Raw genomic sequence first — 21,594 nt, forward strand, 5'->3', positions numbered from 1 at the left:
CTGTGGATTTGTCCATTTCTAAGGCAAAATGACCACTTGCTTTAAAGCGAGCTGTGGTCTGTTGTTTGATGTCATCCGACATGTTTTCAATTCGCCTACTAATACTGTCATTTGACAGAGGTATAGTTATCCGCAGCGGATTGATCCAACACCTCTCTGACCATGTCCATGGCTGCAAGTAAGATGAGGTCCTCTGCAATGGTGTGGGGCTTCTTTAACTTTGCAATATGATGTGCCACCAGGTAAGATGCACGGAGTGCCTGTTCTTGCTTCGAACACGAAGAAGAAAGACATTTTTGTGATGTCCTCAGGTCTTGAAGTCGTCTTTTGAAGTACTCAACAGGTTTATCTTTGAGATAATGGTGTTTTGTTTCCAAATGCCGCTTCAGTTTTGATGGCTTCATGCTTTCACATGCCAACACCTTGCTGCACAAAACACACTGAGATTTTTTTCCTCCTTTGTCGTCAATATAAGAAAATCCAATATATTCTGCGTCGTACCTGCGTTTCTCCATACTCAATTAGCATATATAAACAAAGTTTGCCGGTCTTCATCTATGGTGTGAAACTGTGGTTATCAACTTGCATTACCGGGCATTATCGCCACCTACTGTTAAGAAGTGTGAACAGATGGCACTCTGTTTATTTTTTTCTTAACATTTTTTTGCTTAGGCAAAGGCCCGCAACCAACAGAAAACAGGTGGGGTCGTGACCCACCAGTTGAGAATCACTGCCCTAGCATATACAGTATATATATATATATATATATACTTTAAATATATATATATATATATTTAAGCCTCAGTATATAAACCTCAGTCTAAGGCATATAACAAAGGCTCTGTTATACAATGTCCTGTCTCTTACTACAATTAAAAAACAAGAGTCATAGATAATTTGCTAACTTTTTTAGCTTTGACATTATTACCTCAGCTAGTGTTTGCTGCAGCTCTGCTTCACAGCTCTCCAATGCCACACTCTTGCTGTTGTAAGACTCCTTGAGGCTAAGAACGGCCTCTTCACGTTCCCGAAGCTGAGTTTTTAGTTCCTTCAGCTGATTTCGGAGTGCTACCATCTCCCCAAGCTTCTGATTAACATCTGCTTGTGAGTCCCTTAACTGCTGTTTCAGGAGCGAGATTTCTCCTGCCTTTTGACAAACCTGTAAAACAAGAAAGATAACTAAAGGAAACTGAAGTTTTTTTATTTGTAGTGAATGAGCCAGAGGTGGAGGGTTAGTGACAATGAAATGTATGGTGAGACAGAAGAAAACTGTAACTAGACCAATGGGATAAAAATTAGAACACATACATAAAGTGCATGTAGTGATGTTTTAAATGAGAAGCATGATTTTTACAGGACAAACTAAGGCACATTTTATCTTGAGCTAGTTCATGAACCTGACTCCAATGGCCTGTGCAGTCCCCAGATCTCAATCCACTACAGCGCCCTTAGGGTGATGTAAAATATGAGGTTCACAGAATGAATGTGTGGTCAAAAAATCTGCAGTAAAATAAACAATAACATATTTATTCCACTTCAGTTTTGAGAAACTTGTTTAATACTAATATTTTAAGCAGATGACTTAAGATTATGTCTAACACTGTTGTTCTTTAAAATGAAAGATCAGCAAATGAGCACTTGAACACTTATATAACTAATAGTGAAAAAGATAAAAGCATCTGTTCAAACAGGAAAATGATCTGGTACAAATGGACATGAAATTTTGCTAAATTACAAAGCAGCAGCAACAGTAAATGATGATTTCATATTACAGGGATGACACATTTAAAAGTTAAAAATCCATTTGCTGGTCACCTAAAATAAAGACTGCAAAGGAAAAAATACTGAATATAAAATAATCATCCTGTAGCAAACTGCAGCAAATATGTACATTAAACACTCAGAGCAATAAAAGTTGCAGAAATCAGTTCATTGCTAACAACCTGTTAACTCTGAATTGACCTGGTATGGATGAATGTACCAGTATTTCCTGTGTATGACTGATTTCATATCCAGAATTTGTACCCTGACAAGGTAGTTTTTGGCTCCCAAAGGGTCTTATGCTGGTGTGTTCAGCAGGAGGAACAGAATTGGGCTCTTTTAAGAATAGTAACCAAAGAAAAAGCAAAGAAGGGAAACATTTGCCTTAAGAGAAGCTAAACAAAAGCTCAGAAAACTTAAGAAAATATTTAACTTTGTTAGTTTTCTTAAAATGGTGATTTATTTAACTCTCCAGTAAGAGCAGCTGAAAGAAGCCTATAGGAAAACATGATTGTAGAGAGGGTCTTTGAGGCTCTGCTCTCATCAGTCATCTTACAAAAGAGCAGATGCTGTAAGCAGGGAGTGGACCAGAATAATGTAACATGGATGTTTTTCTGAAATTGTCATCTTCTGCTCTTTGTCCATTGGCAGGTTTCCAGTTTCTTCCAGGGAAAACCTATTATTTTTTAGTTTGTAAATCTTTTGTACCAGAAAAAATATGCTGGGTATTGTTAATCTCTTTCTTAAGTCTTACCTCGGGCTGTACTATAGAAACTTCCACAACTAAGACTCAATTTGGCTAGTTAGGTTTCTACTATGCCTACAGCATTTGTATAGTTGTTTCTTCTGGTTATTTGTGCTGTTTTTTATAACAAGCTAAGTACATTTTGTATATAAATAATGATGTAAATAATAAACATTTATGTTTATAGATCACAGGAGAGTTCATCTTTAAGGCATGGACAGACACCACATGGCATAGACATCACTATTATTGTATACCAGTAGTGGCGCACTGCACGATAATGTGAATAATACTTGACTTGAACATTCCTAGTTTTTATCCTCTTTTTCAGTATGTTTAGCATTAATTTGCTCAGAGGTTGATGCGCTTGCTGTTTCGTGAGCAGCTCTTCTTTTCTCCACCCGCTTCTTCTTGTCTTTTTGTGTTAAAAATGATTAAGCCAGTGCTTGTGTTGCAATTACTTAGTACATTTTCCTTAATTTTTAACTTAAGCTGGCACTTAAGTGTTCTGCCTCAAGAATGATTTAAGATATGAAGAGGTAGGGGAAGTGATGGCGAAGGTGAGAGGGAATGAGAATGGCACCCATACGCATGTGCCGCACCACCACCCTACTGATCGCTGCCAGGAGTTGATTCTACAATTAAATAAAATAACTTTGGAGGTCAGTCATCACCCCAAAAGCGGATAGTAGACGTCACATAGTACATGTGTAGAAAATATCAGGTCATTCGCTCAAACGGTTTGCGAGTTACAGGTGATTTAAAACCCTGGACAGACAAATGAACAGCCACGGTAGCGTAATATATATAAAGATCTGGGTGACAAATTTACAAAAGTGACTATCAGGATCAGCAATAACAAGAAATATTTATATTATTTTCCTTTTAAATTTGAAGTGGGTTGAACAGTGTCACACAGTATGTCAGGAATAGAAGTTAAATTGGCAATCTTGTGGCTCAAGGTGAATACAACAGAAAGAAATATTGTAAAATGGTAGTCAATACATACATATGCAACACTTAAAATATACAGTATATGAATTTACAATGCAAACAAAGATGAAGAACAGCCACATGTCTGAGTGGGTTTTAACCAAGCACAGACTACTGGGGTGCCACTAGTGTTAGGTGCAAGGCAGAAACAGCCCTGGATGAAGAGTTAGTTCATACAGGGCACAATGACACACACACTAAAACTTGTTCAAACTAGGCCAATGTAAAGTATCCAATTAACTTTTTGCATGCATCATTGGGATTTGGGTGGAAAACTGGAATACTCAGAAAAAAAACCCATACATCTGCATTTGTAAGGTAGTGTACTAGCCACTGTGCCATGCTGCAACCCTATACAAGAAAACCACCTGCAAAGAAGGCAAATATGATCATCCTGTTCAGGACACAATGATCAAACATCCACACATTTATTAAACATGGTTATCCTGCTTAATATAATGTAAGGGTGAAAGAGAAAAGTGCAATTACAGAGTAAATACCAGTCATAAACTGGGTGCCAGGCAATTGCAGGGTACACTTACTTAGGCTTACACTCACATAAAACCAAACCAAAGCTCAAAAATGTAATGTGTTTCTTCACTTCTCTAATATCTGTACAAAATTGGGGTAACATATTAGCCTGATGACCCCACACTTTCTTGCTGTTGTCCTCACCTCCCACTTTGTCTCCTCCAGACGAGGCAGCATATCTGCCTGCTCCTTCTTGTACTCTAGGCACTTTCTTTCCAGCTCCTCCCTCTGCGCCAGCAGGGATGCAACTTCATCCTGCAGGTGATGCTTTTCTTGTTGCAGCCGTGCGCTCTGTAGCTGTAGGGCCTGTTGAGCACGTTGAGCCTTTCGTGACACCTGCTGTAGCTTGTTCGCATAGTTTTGACGCAGCTCTTCCATTTCACGCTCCCAGAGCCTTTGTTTTTCTTCAAAGACTTGTACAATTGCTGCTTCACTCTGGTCCAGGTTTCTTCGCATATGCAGCACCTAACACGCAAATTTTGAGAATTACTAATGACATAAGGCAAACAGTTAAACATTGAATTGAAGAATTGCCCACTATTCATTGTATCTAACATAGAATGCTAAAAAGCAAATTTGGCCTCAGGGTATTTGTCACAGCAAAAGACAACTATGTAGTACAAGGGCAGTACAGTGAGAATTCACATAGTGATGGTAAAGGAAATTCAGAGAATGCCAGGTAAAGGAAATTCAGAGAATGCCAAATGCACAAAATAAAAACACAGGCTCACGTATCGAAAAGTTCTAAAAATACAACTAATGTCAAAATCAAACAAATATTATTGTGTTATTATGACTACTTGACTCATTGAGATAAGAACTAAAGAAATATAACTGATATCAATATCAAATAATACCAACATAAAAAACCTGTAAAATGTTACCCAACTCTTATTATGAAAGGCAAAGGCAGTAACAAGTAACCAGTGACTGTGTTGTTAAAACACAGCAAGGCAATTCAGAAAGATACAGTATATTCAGAATGGGTAGGCATAGATTAAAGGCAAAAGATCAGCAAAGTTTCCAAGCAACACGGATAGAAGAGAAGGGTTGGGGTATGCAGCAAGCACTAACAGAAAGGTATAAGGTAGGAGGCCAACATGGCTCTTGGACTTCACCTAATAGGGTTGCTGATGAGTCATCTTGATAGTAGCTGTAACAGGGACATTTTCAAGAAAGAGCAAGTGATGTTAATCCTTAAGGCTGATGGAGGGTTTATTGGAGAGTCAGCGCTTTGATTATCATTGCCTAACTGCTAAAATGTCAGTGCATTCCTAAATCAACTAGCTCCTAAAAAATCATGTCAAATGTAACACCACAATGCTAAAAAAACTGAAACAAAGAAAACAAATAAAAAAACAAAGGACCGATAAAAAATAACCAGTGAGCAGAAAACAATATTTAAAATGAACAAAGGGATCAGTATGATGACAATAATATTTGGCTTCCCTGTCCAGGGGCCTCATGTATAATGCCTTGTGTAAATTTCACACTAAAACATGGCATACAGACAAAACCAGAAATGTGCAGATATACAAAAAATTCAGATACGTAAAAAAACTGAACATAATCAAAGTTCTATAAACGTACAAACTTTTCCAATCAACATACACACATTCACAAGCCTACAGTCGTACCCTGACCCCTCCCAGAATTTTGCCTATTTGAATATGCAAATCAATATAAACATCCCCTTCTGTTTAGTCTTTTGTTGAAAGAAAATGGCAAAAGCATGTGTAAAAAAGAAGAATTTCAGCGAAGGCAAAATGGAGATCCTGCTTAGTGAAGTGGAGATGAGGAAAAATGTACCATAGAAACATACTATTCAGTGGCTTAAGCAGGGGTATAAGCAACAAAAGGAAATTGATAGAGCAGCACAATGTGGCAGAGGCACTCAAAAGTTCAAGTTCAGAAAGTAGCACTGTGCCCGAAATAAAAAAGAAGTGGTCAGATATCAAAGTCGGAGTGAAAAGGTGAGTCACAGCCCACCATCTGAGTGTCAACACCACTGGAGGAGGTAGTAGAATTCTGGTGCTCACACCATTTGAGCAGTGAGCTGCTGAAATTCTTGGTGAGACACTAGTAACTGGCATTTTACTAGTGGGTAAGGGTGAGTTTTTAAGGGTAATTTTTTTTTTACTTACCATTATCCATACTTGTATAAATAATTTGTTGTTTAATAAGATAAACAAGCAGGCAGCAGATGCGGTATTACTGTTTATTCTGTTTCAGACAATATTACAAAATGTGACTCCAGATGGTGATGGTGCTGCTGTGCCATGCACATCTTCGGGCACTGGCTGCGCACACACCCCTGCCTTGGAAACAGCCAGGTGACCATCTGGCTATATACCAATGGATGCTTTTCTGAAGTCACAAAATGCAATAGTGGATTCTATAAGAGATATGGGCAAAGAAGTAAGGAATACAAATGCTGTACTATGTAATACTGACCTCAAATTAAACGAATTGGTTAAAAAATAAATGCTGCATCTGATTACCTGCTTTTACATTCTGATAATTACAATCAAAAGAAGTTGTGACCATGTCCGATCTGGCTGATTATCTGGTGGGTCAGGGTCAGGTTCATAATACTGGCATCTCCTCAGGTACGGGAAAACCACAATTGTGTGCCACATTATGCAGAACACTACATGCTTGCACAAAGCAACACACTTTCTGTGGACTATGGAGCAACACTCCAGCAGTCTTATCCAGGCAGTGCCAACGGCCCTCTATAGCTATATATTAAGCAGGAACCCGCTGTCATATAAGTAATCATGTTATATGGTTATATCATACAGATAACTTACAATTTTGTTCCAAAGGGGTAATTTTAAATGTCTTATCTTACCGAAAAGTCAGTCATTATATACATTATTTTCAGGTTTGTTCCCAACACCTTTATAAGCAATGTACGTGCAGTCAACCGCTGCTATTATATTTGGAAAACTGGATTTTGCTGCAAATTATGCTATGATTTCAACCACAGCATAAGGAAATGTTATATATCTGGATCACAAACAGATAATACCATCCTATATAGCTGGCATGGCACAACTCGGTGATGACTGAGAAGTACCGGATCAGACAGCCAGTTTACGTTGAAAAGCTCCTGTGGTCAAAAAGTCAAGGGGGGACAGAAATTGCAAAGGAACAGATAGAGCACAATTCCTCAAAGTCTGCCATTGTAAAGCCGGCCCCAGTTCAGCACACAGCTTATAAGAGGGTAGCTCTTGGAAATCTAAAGTCATCACCTTGGGACAAGAAATCAGTATGATCTCTAAATACGTGCTCTCTTCTAATTCTTCCATTTGCGATGTCTTCTAACAATGCTAAACCAGCCATTGTAGTTGAACTAGTTTGGCCATTCAGTGCAAAATTATATTGTTACAGATTGATTACAATCAAGTGCCTTAAATATATAAACAATATGCAATTAATTTCAGTGTATTTGATAAAGCCTGTGTCAAGGATGCAAATCTAAAAAAGAATGGGAAACCACACAGAAACAGTAGCACTGCTTTGATGCTGAGTGCCGTCCATTTACAAAACCAAGCAGAGATAATGGGTACGCATGGTCTGTGGCTGCAGTTAAAATGTGCGCAGTGTTAAGCCAAGCTTAGTTTTTATATATCTTGGCAAAAAATTTTGTTTCCTAAACAATGATGTCATTTGTGTATGCAACAGGAAATGAAGTTCTAAATGCTGTCACAGCCTAGCAATTTAGTTAAATTAGTGAGGTTATCATTTCTGTCTGTTAAACCCCTTTCACACATGTAGTTTTATTCACAGCTAATTTAACAGGAAGGAGTACAAGTAAATGTAAAGTAATTCAAAATGCTTGTGAAAGGGGGACTCTGCCAGCTCTGATGGAAAAGTTAACTGAGCAATATTCTTAAACTTATATATGGAAGGAGTTCTAGGGTGTTGTACTGTGTAGTGAGACGTCAAGCAAAATGACACCTTTTATAGGCTAACTAAAAACATTACAATATGCAAGCTCAGGCCCCTTCTTCAGGCAAGATGTAAAGGAGTTTAAAAAACAAGCCTAATGTTAATTTCCTCCCTCTCCATGTGATCCTAGGCTTTATCATTATATTGTTATATATCACTAACTAGCTAACACAGTTATGGATACATTTAGCATTTTTCAATCAAGTAATTACATTTTAATTGGGGTTTAATTTTTATTATTGCTATTTTATATCAACCAAATAACCACTGTAAAGGCTCTTATGTTTTAGGATCCATGCAAATAAAATTATGCAAGGAGAGCAGAACCATGCATGGTAAAGCGGAATAAAACAAGCTGTGCTGAAGAGCTCAACAGTTTGGTCTAAAAAAGTAAGAGTAGATGGGAAAATGTACTTTCACTCACTGATCACACAAAGATGGAAGTCTTTACCAGGTATCTCGTGAGGCTGACAGCAGCAATTAGGCAATGTAGTTTGTGTAAAGAAATTAATATAACATACCAAGCAAAAGTACAAAATACATAGATATGGTTTTCTGTGATATGATGCAGTTAGCAATTTTTCATAACTGTACTTTTCATTATTGTATGTGGTGCTTTTACTTAACTATTTCTACTGGTACTAGATTTGTTGTATTTCTTCTTGTCATTATATGATGTTGGGCACACCACAACACAAAGGAGGTGACCTCTAATTTCCAATAAGTCATGCCAAAACTCTCATTAACACAATATTACTATGACTACCTCAAGGGTAAATTGTTGACCATATTTGTGTGTGCTTTTCTCTACTCATGTTTCATATAGGGAACCATAAAATATGTGCTCTCTATAAGCTTTCATTCAATTACATACATAGTCAAGGAAATGATCAGCATGAGACAAAAAAAAAAGTACTACCATACAGGGTGGTCCAGATCTAATTATGCAGATCCAGATTGTCTGGATTACTTTGATTTATGCGGGGACGATTCCAGTTCGGAGCAAAGGCGATTCTTCATGTTGTCAGTTCGCACACTTCTCGATGGTCCGGGACTTTTCGGGTGATTTTTCTATGTAATAAACTTAATAAGTTATAGCGTAATGAAAATTGCACAATTAGATCTGGACCACCCTATAGTCTAGTTCCTAATTGGTATAACTGGTATCAAATACTTTCCTGCATAGTATTTTAAGTTGCCTGCTAAGGCTATACTTGTAAAGTTTTTAGGGGATCTCTTGCCAAGTTCACACTAGTTTTATAGAGGAGACATAACCAATGTAATATTATATGTCAGCACATGTGTTCTCTGAACTCACTAAATATGGCCATGGTCCACAATGTGCACAAGTATATTAATTGTTGTGGTGATATAACAATGACACAGCCATCTTTAAACCTCAGAAAATTGCAGATTGTTCATCAGAAAAACAGGAAAGAAAACACGTTGAATTTGTGAGAAAACAAGCTCAAATGAATATTGAAATTGATGCAATCGGCCTTTTTTACAAGTTGGTGCTCAGATGAACTCCAAATAGTGTGTCCTGTAAATAAACTCTCTGGACATAGAGGAGTGCTGTGATGGGCACTGTGACAATGTTTTCTGTTTTAATACTATGTACTCTGTATATTTTCTTTTCTATGTTATCTACAGAATGACCAAACAGCTGATAATGGAAATAAATAGAACAGGAGAGCCAAAAATTATGTGCCCTTAATGGGATAAAAGTGTTGCACATACGTTCATGGGCAAAGCTTTCAGATTGAACAGTCCATTTGCAGAGTAGCTAGTTAATTATCTATATGTAACATCACAAGGTTCAGAAACCCATGTGTGCCTCTTGGCATATAGAATGGACTGTCCAAGAGACTTTATTTGAAGAGAGACAACAGACACACTAAAGAGATACTCTTTATTCCATCACAGAAATTCCATAGAACTGAAAGTCACAGATGCCATTCATGCATCAGCTCATTGTGAAAGCCACCCAACAACACTCTTCGTCTGATACGGATGTTATGTTTATCTTTACGGAAAATATTATTTGGGCTTCTGACTTTAAAGCAAGGATGTATTAGGGCTTCACGTGTATCATTTATTCCCTGTCGTAGAACAGTAGGATCCCAATTTGACATTTTCATATATGTATAGTGTTTTCACACATTTAACATTTTTTCAATGCTGTTGTCGACATTAAAAAGCTCTTTTAAGGCTATGTTCACATGGTAGCTAATAATGATTCTATCCTATTTTTTTGAACTGGTCATATTAATTTTGCGACAGATCCAACTCTGATTAGCCTATTCTGAATGTGCCCTGCATGCACAAAATGAGTAAAACAATTCCATCAGGCAGATGCAACCCAATAGTGCTGGTTGCTGCTCGACTTCACATTATTTCAGTGCAGACTGTCTGTGAATTTGTAAGCTCTTGAGAACAAGATAGAGAACCACGAAACAAAAGATTACAGCTGTTGGTTTGAGCATATTTATCACTGCCAGTGTTCTGAAAACAGAAACAATTAACCTAAAGAACTGGTGAGAGTAATGTGGGACAGTTTGGATGCAATTCATTATGAGAGTGGTGTAAATACTTTCTGAATAGTTTTGATTTCATGTTGTTTTTTGCTAATCATACTGTACATGTCTTAAAATCAGATCTGATTTGCATGAAAAAATAATATATATATAAAAAAATACTTTTTAAAACTAAAATAAAAGATGGGCGCTTTTGCTAAGATTTTAAGAAGTGTTTTTTGAATATTGATTGATGAAAAGCGCCCACGCTTATATTTCACAAGTTATGTATGAGAAACTTATTTTTTACTTTTTAGTACACTTTTTAACATAATACGAGTATAAGCATAGTTATTAAAAAGCATTTTTATATATATATATATTATTTTCAACTTTTAAGTCTTGAACATTTTTCAAATATTCTCGAATGAAATGTTCTAACCAATGCTAACACCATCAATTGAATAATATTTCTATCCATTACTAGCGCCACCTATTGGTGAAATCTTGAACTATTCTTCATATGAAAATTTCATTTCTTAATTAACATGGATTAATTGATCAATTAGTGAAACTGATTATTGATTCATGTATTGTCATTGGAAGTGAGTAAGTGTGCAAACTTCATTTGGACAATAGAAAGTGGGTAAATATCGATTATAAGATTTGTACCAGACAAAAAACAGGTGAAGTTAATATAAGCGTGGTAATAATAAAATAATAATGATAAAAAAGTGAATTGAAGTGCAGTTGATTTCAAACCTCAAACCCATTGTTGTATATGGTGGTTTAACAATGGCACTGTTATTATCAAGAAAACAACAAAAATGACAGAATTATGCTATAATTATTTAATGCCAATAATAATAAGTCATTCAATGGATTAAACAATACCAAACTGGATCATAACTATTAATCCTAAACATAACGCAGTGAAAATATATTTATTTAAAAAAAATAAAGCAAACCCAGTCCAGTACGGATGGAATCCAGAGAAATCCTTGACAGTTTCCTGCATTTATAACTTTTTTTCCCTTTGGTCTCTAGAAAAATGCTACAAAACGGGTGTTCTACTGTATTTCAAACTTGTCTGCCTCTTCGCTAAAGTCAGTAACTATTCAAACAAATGTTTTTTCAGAGATCATATTACCTCTCTTTGGCCAATGTCTTGCAATTAGAAGTAAAACTGCTGTGGCATTAGCATTTAATTATGAATCATTTTGAGACCCCAATGTTCTTATTTACTTATTTCTATTCCAATACAGCATATTCTTATCTCTATGTAATGGGCTGTCAAGTTGCTCAGCACATCTTTATAAATAAACTTGTGGTAGTCTGCAATGGGAAGAAGTGGATAAGAAGGACAAGAAGATGAAACCTTTTCTATTACACTCCCTGAGATACTCATGTTAAGTGACATACAGTATTCTGTTCCATTTATGATTTTTGGGGATAGCTTTTTGCCAATTCCCTCTTCTTCTGATCCTTTAAGCATTGATATTATCTTTGGTAGTTAGGCATTGGCTTGTTCTGTTAAATGCTTGATTTAGGCAGTGCTTTGATGTTTTATTTTTCTTATCATGATGGGTCTCTTCCCTGTCTATTAGCTAATCTACTGTATATAGATTTCAAGTATTTTCACTGCCACTCAGTTAATGCCTGTAATGTAATGTTACACAATACTCACTATTTCATTTAGTCTTGAAATGCACAAAATAGACTTTTTTCATTTTTCAATAATATATATTTTTATGGCTGACTTTGTGGAAGCCTAGTGAGAAGGCCCTTTGAGTCTGGAAGCTCCCTCTCCTCACTGGGGCTGCAGGGGCATCTGCTACATCAGTGTCTTCATCACATTTATTTTATTTAGGCCATCTGCTATTAATATTTTTTAATAAATATTACTTTGGTTTTAAATGTCTGTACTTTGTTTGCATATCTTGAGAGACAGAAGTAAATACAGGGAACCTGGTGTGGTGATACTTTCTTTCTCACAGGGTTAGGAGGCTGAAGGAGACATCAGGAAGCAAAGTAGTCTTTAGGTTCAGGTTATATCCAGAGATACCTGTGTGTTGTTTATGCCAAAGCTAGTAAATACCTATGTGAAGTACTGAGAACTGATGAATCAATCAATGCTTAAGTGGATTGGGTCTACAGCTGTGCTTGAAAGTTTGTGAACCCTTTAGAATTTTCTATATTTCTGCATAAATATGATCTAAAACATCATCAGATTTTCACTCAAGTCCTAAAAGTAGATAAAGAGAAACCAGTTAAACAAATGAGACAAAAATATAATACTTGGTCATTTATTTCTTAAGGAAAATGATCAAATATTACATATTTGTGAGTGGCAAAATTATGTGACCCCCCCCCCCCTTTGCAGCAATAACTGCAACTAAACATTTCTGGTAACTTTTGATCATTCCTGCACACCGGCTTAGGGGAATTTTAGCCCATTCCTCCATACAGAACAGCTTCAACTCTGGGATGGTGGGTTTCCTCACATTAACTGCTTGCTTCATGTCCTTCCACAACATTTCAATTGGATTAAGGTCAGGACTTTGACTTGGCCATTCCAAAACATTAACTTTATTCTTCTTTATTCACCTTCAGTTGCTTAGAAGTTACCCTGGGGTCCTTTGTGACCTCGCTGACTATTACACGCCTTGCTCTTGGAGTGATCTTTGTTGGTCGACCACTCCTAGGGAGGGTAACAATGGTCTTAAATTTCCTCCATTTGTACAAAATCTGTCTGACTGTGGATTGGTGGAGTCCAAACTCTTTAGTGATGGTTTTGTAACCTTTTCCAGCCTGATGAGCACCAACAACTCTTTTTCTGAGGTCCTCAGAAATTTCCTTTGTTCATGCCATGATACACTTCCACAAACGTGTTGTGAAGAGCAGACTTTAATAGATCCCTGTACTTTAAATAACACAGGGTGCCCACTCACACCTGATTGCCATCCCATTGACTGAAAACACCTGACTCTAATTTCACCTTCAAACTAACTGCTAATCCTAGAGGTTCACATAATTTTGCTACTCAAAAAAATGTAATATTCGATAATTTTCCTCAATAAATAAATGACCAAGTATAATATTTTTGTCTCATTTCTTTAACTGGTTTCTCTTTATATACTTTTAGGACCTGAGTGAAAATCTTGTGATGTTTTAGGTCATATTTATGCAGAAATATAGAAAATTCTAAAGGGTTCACAAACTTTCAAGTACAACTGTATGTGTATGTGTCTTTGTGTGTGTATACATTAAGCTTAGAGTAGGCTACCCCATCACTAACCCCACAATAACAGACCATGTCAAAGCCTTCTTTACAGATACCTCCTGCTCTTTCTCCCAAAGGCGGTCTTCAAGGTCTTGGATGATGTCATCGCTGGAAGGTGAGTGCTGAAAAGGCAATGCCTCTGTCAGATGGCTTAGCTTATTGAAGGAGGAGCTGCTTTTACCAGATGATGAACGACCACTGTCAGAGGTGGACAAACCATTGTTGTAGCCTCCAATGCCCACTCCCTTTTCGTAGGTGTTTGTAGTGCCCAGGCGATTTATGTGACTGGTAGAGGCACTAAGTGGGCCCAGTTGGTGTGATTGGGAGCCTGTGTACGTAGGCAGACTAGTGAGTGAATTTCTGCCAGAGTCTGAGAGCCCAGCTCCTGTCCTGCTCCCAGAAGGTCTTTCTCGTCCTGCTGAAGTTCCTGGACTATCCCGGTGGTCAGCTGTCCCACTGATCTTTGCATTTGCAGGTGCTTTTCGGCTCTCCACTGCTGTCCCATTAGTCTGGGGAGGGCACACCAGGTTCTGCATGGAATGGAAGTTCTTAGGAACTACTGGCTTGAATGCTGAAGGCCTTACAAGAGCCTCGCTACTCTGAAAATAATGAAAAGAGATCCGTAAGATACAAGCAGACATCATAAGAAAGTTTCAAAATAATATTGATGGACAAGGCAGAAAAGTACAAGATTGTGAGAAAAAACGTAGCAGGACACCCTTAATGAAACACATGGTAAAAAGAGCAACAGAGAAAAGATGAAAATTTGAAGTAGTGTCTACAAACAAACAGGAAGGTCTACAAACATTGTAGAAAACAATGAATGGCGTCATAATAATATGGGAAATAAGAGAAATGTTAACAGAAATCTATCATTGCACACATAAAACTATATTTCAGTTATCTGAATAATTACAGTAGATATCGACAGAATAACAGGCTTAAGGGGAAACAGTCACAGTTATTAGGAGTTGGGCTAGACATGCATGGTATAGCTCATGCCACAGTGTTGATTCTTGGGATGTGAGATATTTCTCTAGCTCAGTACCAGGCAAGTGATGTCACCAATCTGCTCTTCTCTGGAGATTTATATGAAAATGGCTCCATTGTTCAACAGCATGATTTTTTTAAAGCTTCAATATGAAAGAGTACTTTTCAGTGTTAAAAGATATAAAAAGGTGGCTGGTCCCCTTGAATACTGGTCCTGTGTCTCCCTCATCAGCCATCTCTCCCACACTCTTCATCTGTTCTTTTTGAAAAAAGGACACATTCATTATTCTTTTAATGTAAGTGTAAGTAAGTGTGTAAGTGTTTTTTTTCTGTGGACACTCCTGTTTTCTTACAATATCCTAAAGATGTGTATATCAGATTAAAAGGAAACTCTAAATTTGCACCTTAACAGTGAGCATGGGTATGGGTGTAAGTGTACAAGGCAACTAAGTTAGCCACTCAGTCATGTTTTAATCATGAAAGCAATCATTCATAGACAAGCTTTACACAGAACTACGCAGCATAATGAAGCTGTACACCAATCTGTTACAAGGAGCACGCCCATGGTTACATAATGGGGTAGTTGCACTATGTACTCGCAGGACTCCTGCACCACAAAAGTGTTTTACAAATATGTAACACACCACTAATACTGCATATCCCCTCACAAGAAATACAGAGGACTCATGGGACAGAATTATGGAATGCCCATGTGGAAAAATAATTTTAGGGTAAGCATTCATTTTAAAGAAATAGCATAAAGGCTTAATAAATGTCAGAAACCTGTTCAGGCACACCAGGAAACCAGATAAAGGTCAAGTGAACAACAAAATGTACACTGAAATATAAGAATTGGTTTTGGAAAAATACTGAGATGATCAAATAAATAAAGAATGTACCAGAAGAAAGGTTGATGTAATATACAAAATGTACCGAAGGATGACTAAGAGATGACTAAGAAATCAGCAGATGTCCTATAGACAACGAGAATGGACAGTTGTTATACTGTATGCACTAAGATTTCAAGGGTGGTAGCTCATCTCAAAAGGTATAAGAAGAACCAGAATATAATAGACCTTTATTTTATATAAATCATTTGGGTGTAAACCAATGAACCAACCAGAGTAAAATGTATGCATTGACTGACACTGTATGTAAATTCAACAGTTTATAAAATTAACCTCTGTTCTTTGTTTCTCTGACCATTCTGCCATGCTGCAACAGACTGCTTTTGAAGAATGCTCCCTCCAGGGCATTTTGCTGAGGAGTAATTAAAAGATACAATGAACAGCTTTTCTCCTGCCTTACTGAAATGTCCTGTTAGGGGATGTTTCTTTCTTTAATAAGATGTTAAATTTCGACGTTAAATTTCGACCACACCCATAAGACAAGAATACTGTTTAAAATAATATAAATAGAATAGAGGTCTTTGGATGACTAACCCTGGTGAATTAAAGACACGGTCAAGGTAGATTGTGTTTTCACTGAAACTCAAATGGTCATGCATGTTACAATTGAATAACCAAGAAAAAAAATCAGCAAAATCAAAGAATGTTTAAAGAAATACAAAAGAATAATGATTGGGAGTGGGTGTCAGGTCTAAACTGACTTCATTGTATGGGTCTCATTGATTTTTAAATTTGTTAAATTTAATTTATAAAACCAACATAAAATGAAGAGTGACCATTTTAATAAAATACACATGGAATCTGTTTCATATTTTGTTGAGCTACTCATTCAAATGAAATGGCCTAAATGTTTTGGTTCTCCATTGAAATATGATATTGCCTTATTTAACTTTAAAAACAGTGCAGTGGCTGAAATAATCATTACAGATTTTGTCAAGCCTTTTTTAGGATACTGATTTCCCAAAGCACAAATTACTGAAATTGATCTGCTAGCCACTGTAACCATGTGATGCAGTTTAACATTGTTTGATTCAATCTAAATCAAAATCTTGCCTAGATGTTTTGCTTTCCGTTTAGTATTCTTAAACACTCAACACTGCTGCTCAATAAGTGTGTTGTTTTGGATCTAAAATTACCACAACTTCCATAAAAAGTCCAGTAACATATCCCACCATCCATTTTAAAATCTCCTTCACGAATACAATTCAAGTTCATTGGCAGTAAGAGCCTATTCCATGCAGGGCAAGCACCCAACCCAGAAAGGTAACCAGTCTGTCACAGGGCCAAGGCCAATACAGATATTGTAGCCTTAAAACGATCAGCCACAACAGTAAAACCACCTGTCTTAACATTATGTAGGTCACTCTCACATGGCCAAAACAGCTCTGACATCGAGGCATGGGCTCCACAAGACCTCTGAAGGTGCATTGTGGTATCTGGCACCAAGACGTTAGCAGCAGTTCCTTTAAGTCCTATAATTGTAAGGTGGGACTTCCATGGATTGGACATTCTCTTCTAGCATATTCAACAGATGCTCAATCAGATTGACATCTGGAGGTTATGTCAACATCTTGAGCTCTTTTTCATGCTCCTCACACTATTTCTGAACAATCTTTTCAGTGTGACAGGGTCCATTATCCGGATGAAAGAGGCCACTGAAATTAGGGAATACTGTTGCCATGAAGGGTCTACATGGTCAGCAACAATCTTTAGGTAGGTGAAATGTGTCAAAGCAACATCCACATGAATACCAGGACCTAAGGTTTCCCAGAAGAACACTGCGTAGAGCATCACATTACGTCCGCCTGATTGTTTTCTTGCCATAGTGCAAAATACTACAATCTCTTCCCCAAGTAAACAACGCATAGACACCCAACCGTCCACAGGGTCTAAAAGAAAACTCATCAGACCATGCCATTGTCTTCCATTGATCCATGCTCCAGCTCTGATGTTCACATGCCCATTACAGGCCCCTTCTCAGGTGAATTGAGGACATCATAGGCACTCTGACCAGTCTGTGGCTACACAACCCCATATGCAGCATGCTGTGATGAACTATGCGTTCTGACATCTCTCTCATAGTCAGCAATTTGTACTACAGTAGCTCTTCTGCAAGATCGGACCAGGCAGTTAACCTTCATTCCCCACACGCATCAATAAGTCTTGGGCACCCATGACTCTGTCGTTGGTTCACCAGTTCTTCTTCCTTGGACTACTTTTGGTAAGTACTAACCACTGCATACTGGTAACATCCCACAAGACCTGCTGTTTTGGAGATGCTCAGACCCAGTCACCTAGCCATCATAATCTGTTCCTCATCAATGATTCTCAGATCATTGTGCTTAACTCAAATTTAAATGCTTCCAACCCATCACCTTTAAGAATTGATAGTTCACTTGCTACCTAATATATCCTACCCCTTGACAGGTGTTATTCACTTCACCTCTCAGTGATTTTAATGTTGTAGCTGATCAGTGTATATGGGTGTTTTGGACAGTCAAACAAATGAACAAATGCAACACCCGAGAAAAAGTCATTCAGGCAAGGCAAGAATATGCAAACTCCACACAGATAATAATCACGCAGGGATTTGAACCCAATGTCCTACAGGCATGAGGACCTGACGATAACGATTATTCTGTGATCAATGTAAGACACTTCGCTGATAATAAAGTAACCCTTAAGCCTATTTTTGAAAAGGTCAGTTTTGATTCTGATGCTTTATAAAAGATAATGTTTGGAAACAATAAGCTGGAAATAACAGTATGGATTTCATTTATGAAACATTTTAGCACATACTGTAATATGGAATATATTTAAAAGCTCAAAAAGTACGGAATAGTAACATGCATTACCTTAAAACATAACTTTGGATTTGCTGTTAAAAATAAGAAGAAGAAGCGGAAGAAGAAGAAGAGTGATAATGTTATTTACTCCCCAACTTCTGCTGCTGTCAGAACAGCCAGGGTGTTCAGCAGTTATGACTTGAATACACACAGTGGATAAATTCTGAACTTATCGTGGAGTACAGACTGTCACAAAGCTATATCATTCAGAAGGACCACATACCATGGGTATATACAGAAATGGTTAGTTTTGCATATTCTTTAAGATCATGACCTGTCCTAGAGAGTTCTACACCAGGCCTAACAACTGGAGTCATATAAGGCCAACTTCAGAATATTTGTACTGCTGCTTCAGCACATCAACAATTCCTTGATGGCACATACATCAGTGGATGAACAATGGAGAGTGTGTGATAACAGCAGAATTGTTGGCAAGAGGTCAATCTGATGCATCACAGGCAAAGCAAACACTGCCCCATGCAAGTTACAGTGGGATGATATGGATAAATATGCTTGCAGAACGACTATTGCAGAGGATAGTCAAACCTGGTGCACCATTAACTCTTGATAATCAGAATTTTACACCACAGTAATAAGACCACAGAGCTTAGTTTCTGTTAGCACAAATAGCACCATATGTAACCTAAGGGTTACTATTGCTCAGTGGAAATACAGCACTATCATTCCTTTATTTAAAGTATATTATTCATAGAACAATCCCAGAAAGCAAGATAACAAGACACAGGGCATAGACACACACAGATAGCAATTGTACAACTCTACCTGTTCAAGTTTGCCAGAAATGGGTAGGATCTTTGGAGGGTTGTCCAGTTTCGTTGTGCCAGCTCCTGTGTTGGTAGCAGCTGGCGGTGGCTTGTTTAAGATGGTGTTAGGAGGCTCTCTGTATTGTGGGGGTGGCAAACTGTTGCTACCACTGCTGTTGTTTTTTTCATTGTTGGCAGAAATGTTGCCACAGACATCAACCTTGACCCCTCTCTCTCCACTGCGGCGCAGTTCCCCATTGATATAGAGAGAGTTAGAGATTAACATCTTCTCAGAACTATATGTGCGTTCTTCTCCAGAGTATTTCCGTGTGGAGAAACCATTGGTACGCATCCCATTTGGGCCGCTACCCCCACTAGGCTGTGTCCTAGTGCCCACACTTTTCATGGCAAACTCCTGTTCTCCTGCCACACCACTGCCAACACTGCCCATGCTGTCTTCTGTTCCCAAACCCTCCTGGCTCTGGAAGGATGACTGATCACTCAACGCCAGCAGGGTACCCAGCTTTGCCATGGTAGTACTGGACAGTCAAATGGCATGAGTCGAGCACAGTTACTGTAATTGGGAAAAAAAACAAAAAACAATGAAATTTATTGTCATTGTTTTCACTGTTTTGTTTACATACTTGACATTCCTCTACTTAATATTTACGCTATGTTTACTACACTTCATATTTTTTCAGGAAAACACAGTTTTTGGGAACAATGCACATTCTGGGAGCATCAGGTGTAGGGTTGTAAACACTCAGGGTGCCACTCCATCACAAAGTGTATTTGCTCACCCACTTACTCTAATCTGAATCTCTAGAGTGAAAAAAAGCAAGCAATAAAAAATGCACTAATACTGCAGTTTATTATTGATACCAATCCTATCTGCCTTTCTTCAGGTACTTGATTTCTTCCCTCTGTTTCCTTAATTTATCTTGGTCGTTTTAATTCAATGTTGTTGCTGTCCTTTAGGTGCCATGGAATATATAGTAGAGAAAAGGCAAACACACAACGGGAACTGAGATTTCAGTAGAAAAATCAGCCTGATTTGTTCAGTACACAGAGTGTCATGTGTTACAGCATAGTTAGTTTAATACTGGGTATAGCCTACCCTTGTTACAATACACAACTTCATTTAATGTCACTCCATGTCCTTTTGACCCAGTACAACAACTGTTTGAAGTTCATCACTTTTGGCTTAACAAAGGAGACACTAACAGCCTTTAGAGTTCCACAAGCAGAATGTAGATGGGCACCGTCTTGCTGGAAGAACACATCTCCAAATTTATAAAGTACAGGAACAGGTTCATTACCAGCTGGATGATGTCCCTAACATGGGTAGAGCTGGTCAATGCCACCTCCAAAAAACACCAGACATGTACATGTACTGAGTACTGTACCTGATAGCACCATGATACTTATGTGTGCCCTGTATGTTGCAGGTGCACAAACGATGGACATAACCACTCACCAGATCTCTGCTGGACATGTACATAACCATCACTTGTTTCTAGGTGAAATCTCCATTCATCACTAAGACAACAGTCCACTATTTTTTCATCTGATCTGCCAAAGTAACATTTTAGGCCACCACTGTGTGGCGGTGATGAACGAGTAAAAGCCAGTCATGACAGGACAATGTGTGACTGCCGTACTGCTTCAGAAAGATGATTTGTTGTTATGTTTACTGTGAAAAACAGAAAAACTTTCTGAATACAGTAATCCCTCGCTACTTCGCGGTTCACTTTTCGCGGATTCACGACTTCGCGGATTTTAAAATATAGTAGTAGTATTTCCTAGTCTAAGAACAACAAAACAAGTTCGGTGACTATGTACGTTGTAACACGGGCTGTGATTGGTACATGGGAGGGAGACGACAAATCACAGCTTCCCGCTTTCTAATTGGGCCCGTGATTGGTGCTTTGACTGATGCCCAGATCCCACAGCATCTCCCCTTGTCTCTCTGTCACGGCCATTTCGCTTCAAGCGGTGATTTTTTTGTGGTTTCTTTGTGTTGAACTTCGCTTCAATTTTCACCCCCTGCAATGGCTCCCAAACGTGCTCCTTCTTCCAAGGCTGGTGCTGAGCCTAAACGGCGCTCGTTCGGTCCAATTTTGCAACAAGGTCGACGACGTCATGACCGCCTACAAGCTGCTCTTCGAAAAAGAAGCAGCGCGCAACTGCCGATCACAATGTTTTTGCAGCCTCGCAAAAAAGAGCCAGTTCCTACTACTACTACGGATACACCTTCAGAAACCGTGGAAGAGGTGCTCCAGGAAATGTTAGGTAGGTCC

At 38.1% G+C, this 21,594-nt stretch overlaps 1 protein-coding gene across 4 annotated transcripts in view; it reads right to left on the minus strand.

Annotated features, from left to right (window-relative positions):
- The window catches only part of LOC120532735 (leucine zipper putative tumor suppressor 3-like), a 112,914-nt gene that overhangs the window by 24,387 nt on the left and 66,933 nt on the right, over positions 1-21,594 (minus strand). For all 4 annotated transcript variants that reach the window (XM_039759056.1, XM_039759057.1, XM_039759058.1 and 1 more), the window contains 4 exons: positions 19,314-19,868; positions 13,843-14,385; positions 4,175-4,495; positions 929-1,159 (listed from right to left, as the gene is read on the minus strand). In XM_039759056.1, the coding sequence (XP_039614990.1) occupies positions 929-1,159; positions 4,175-4,495; positions 13,843-14,385; positions 19,314-19,826 (1,608 nt within the window). In that variant the 5' untranslated portion in view covers positions 19,827-19,868. The remainder of the gene's footprint in view (positions 1-928; positions 1,160-4,174; positions 4,496-13,842; positions 14,386-19,313; positions 19,869-21,594) is intronic.

Source organism: Polypterus senegalus, chromosome 7 (assembly GCF_016835505.1).
Source record: "Polypterus senegalus isolate Bchr_013 chromosome 7, ASM1683550v1, whole genome shotgun sequence".
Classification (NCBI taxonomy): Eukaryota; Metazoa; Chordata; class Cladistia; order Polypteriformes; family Polypteridae; genus Polypterus; species Polypterus senegalus.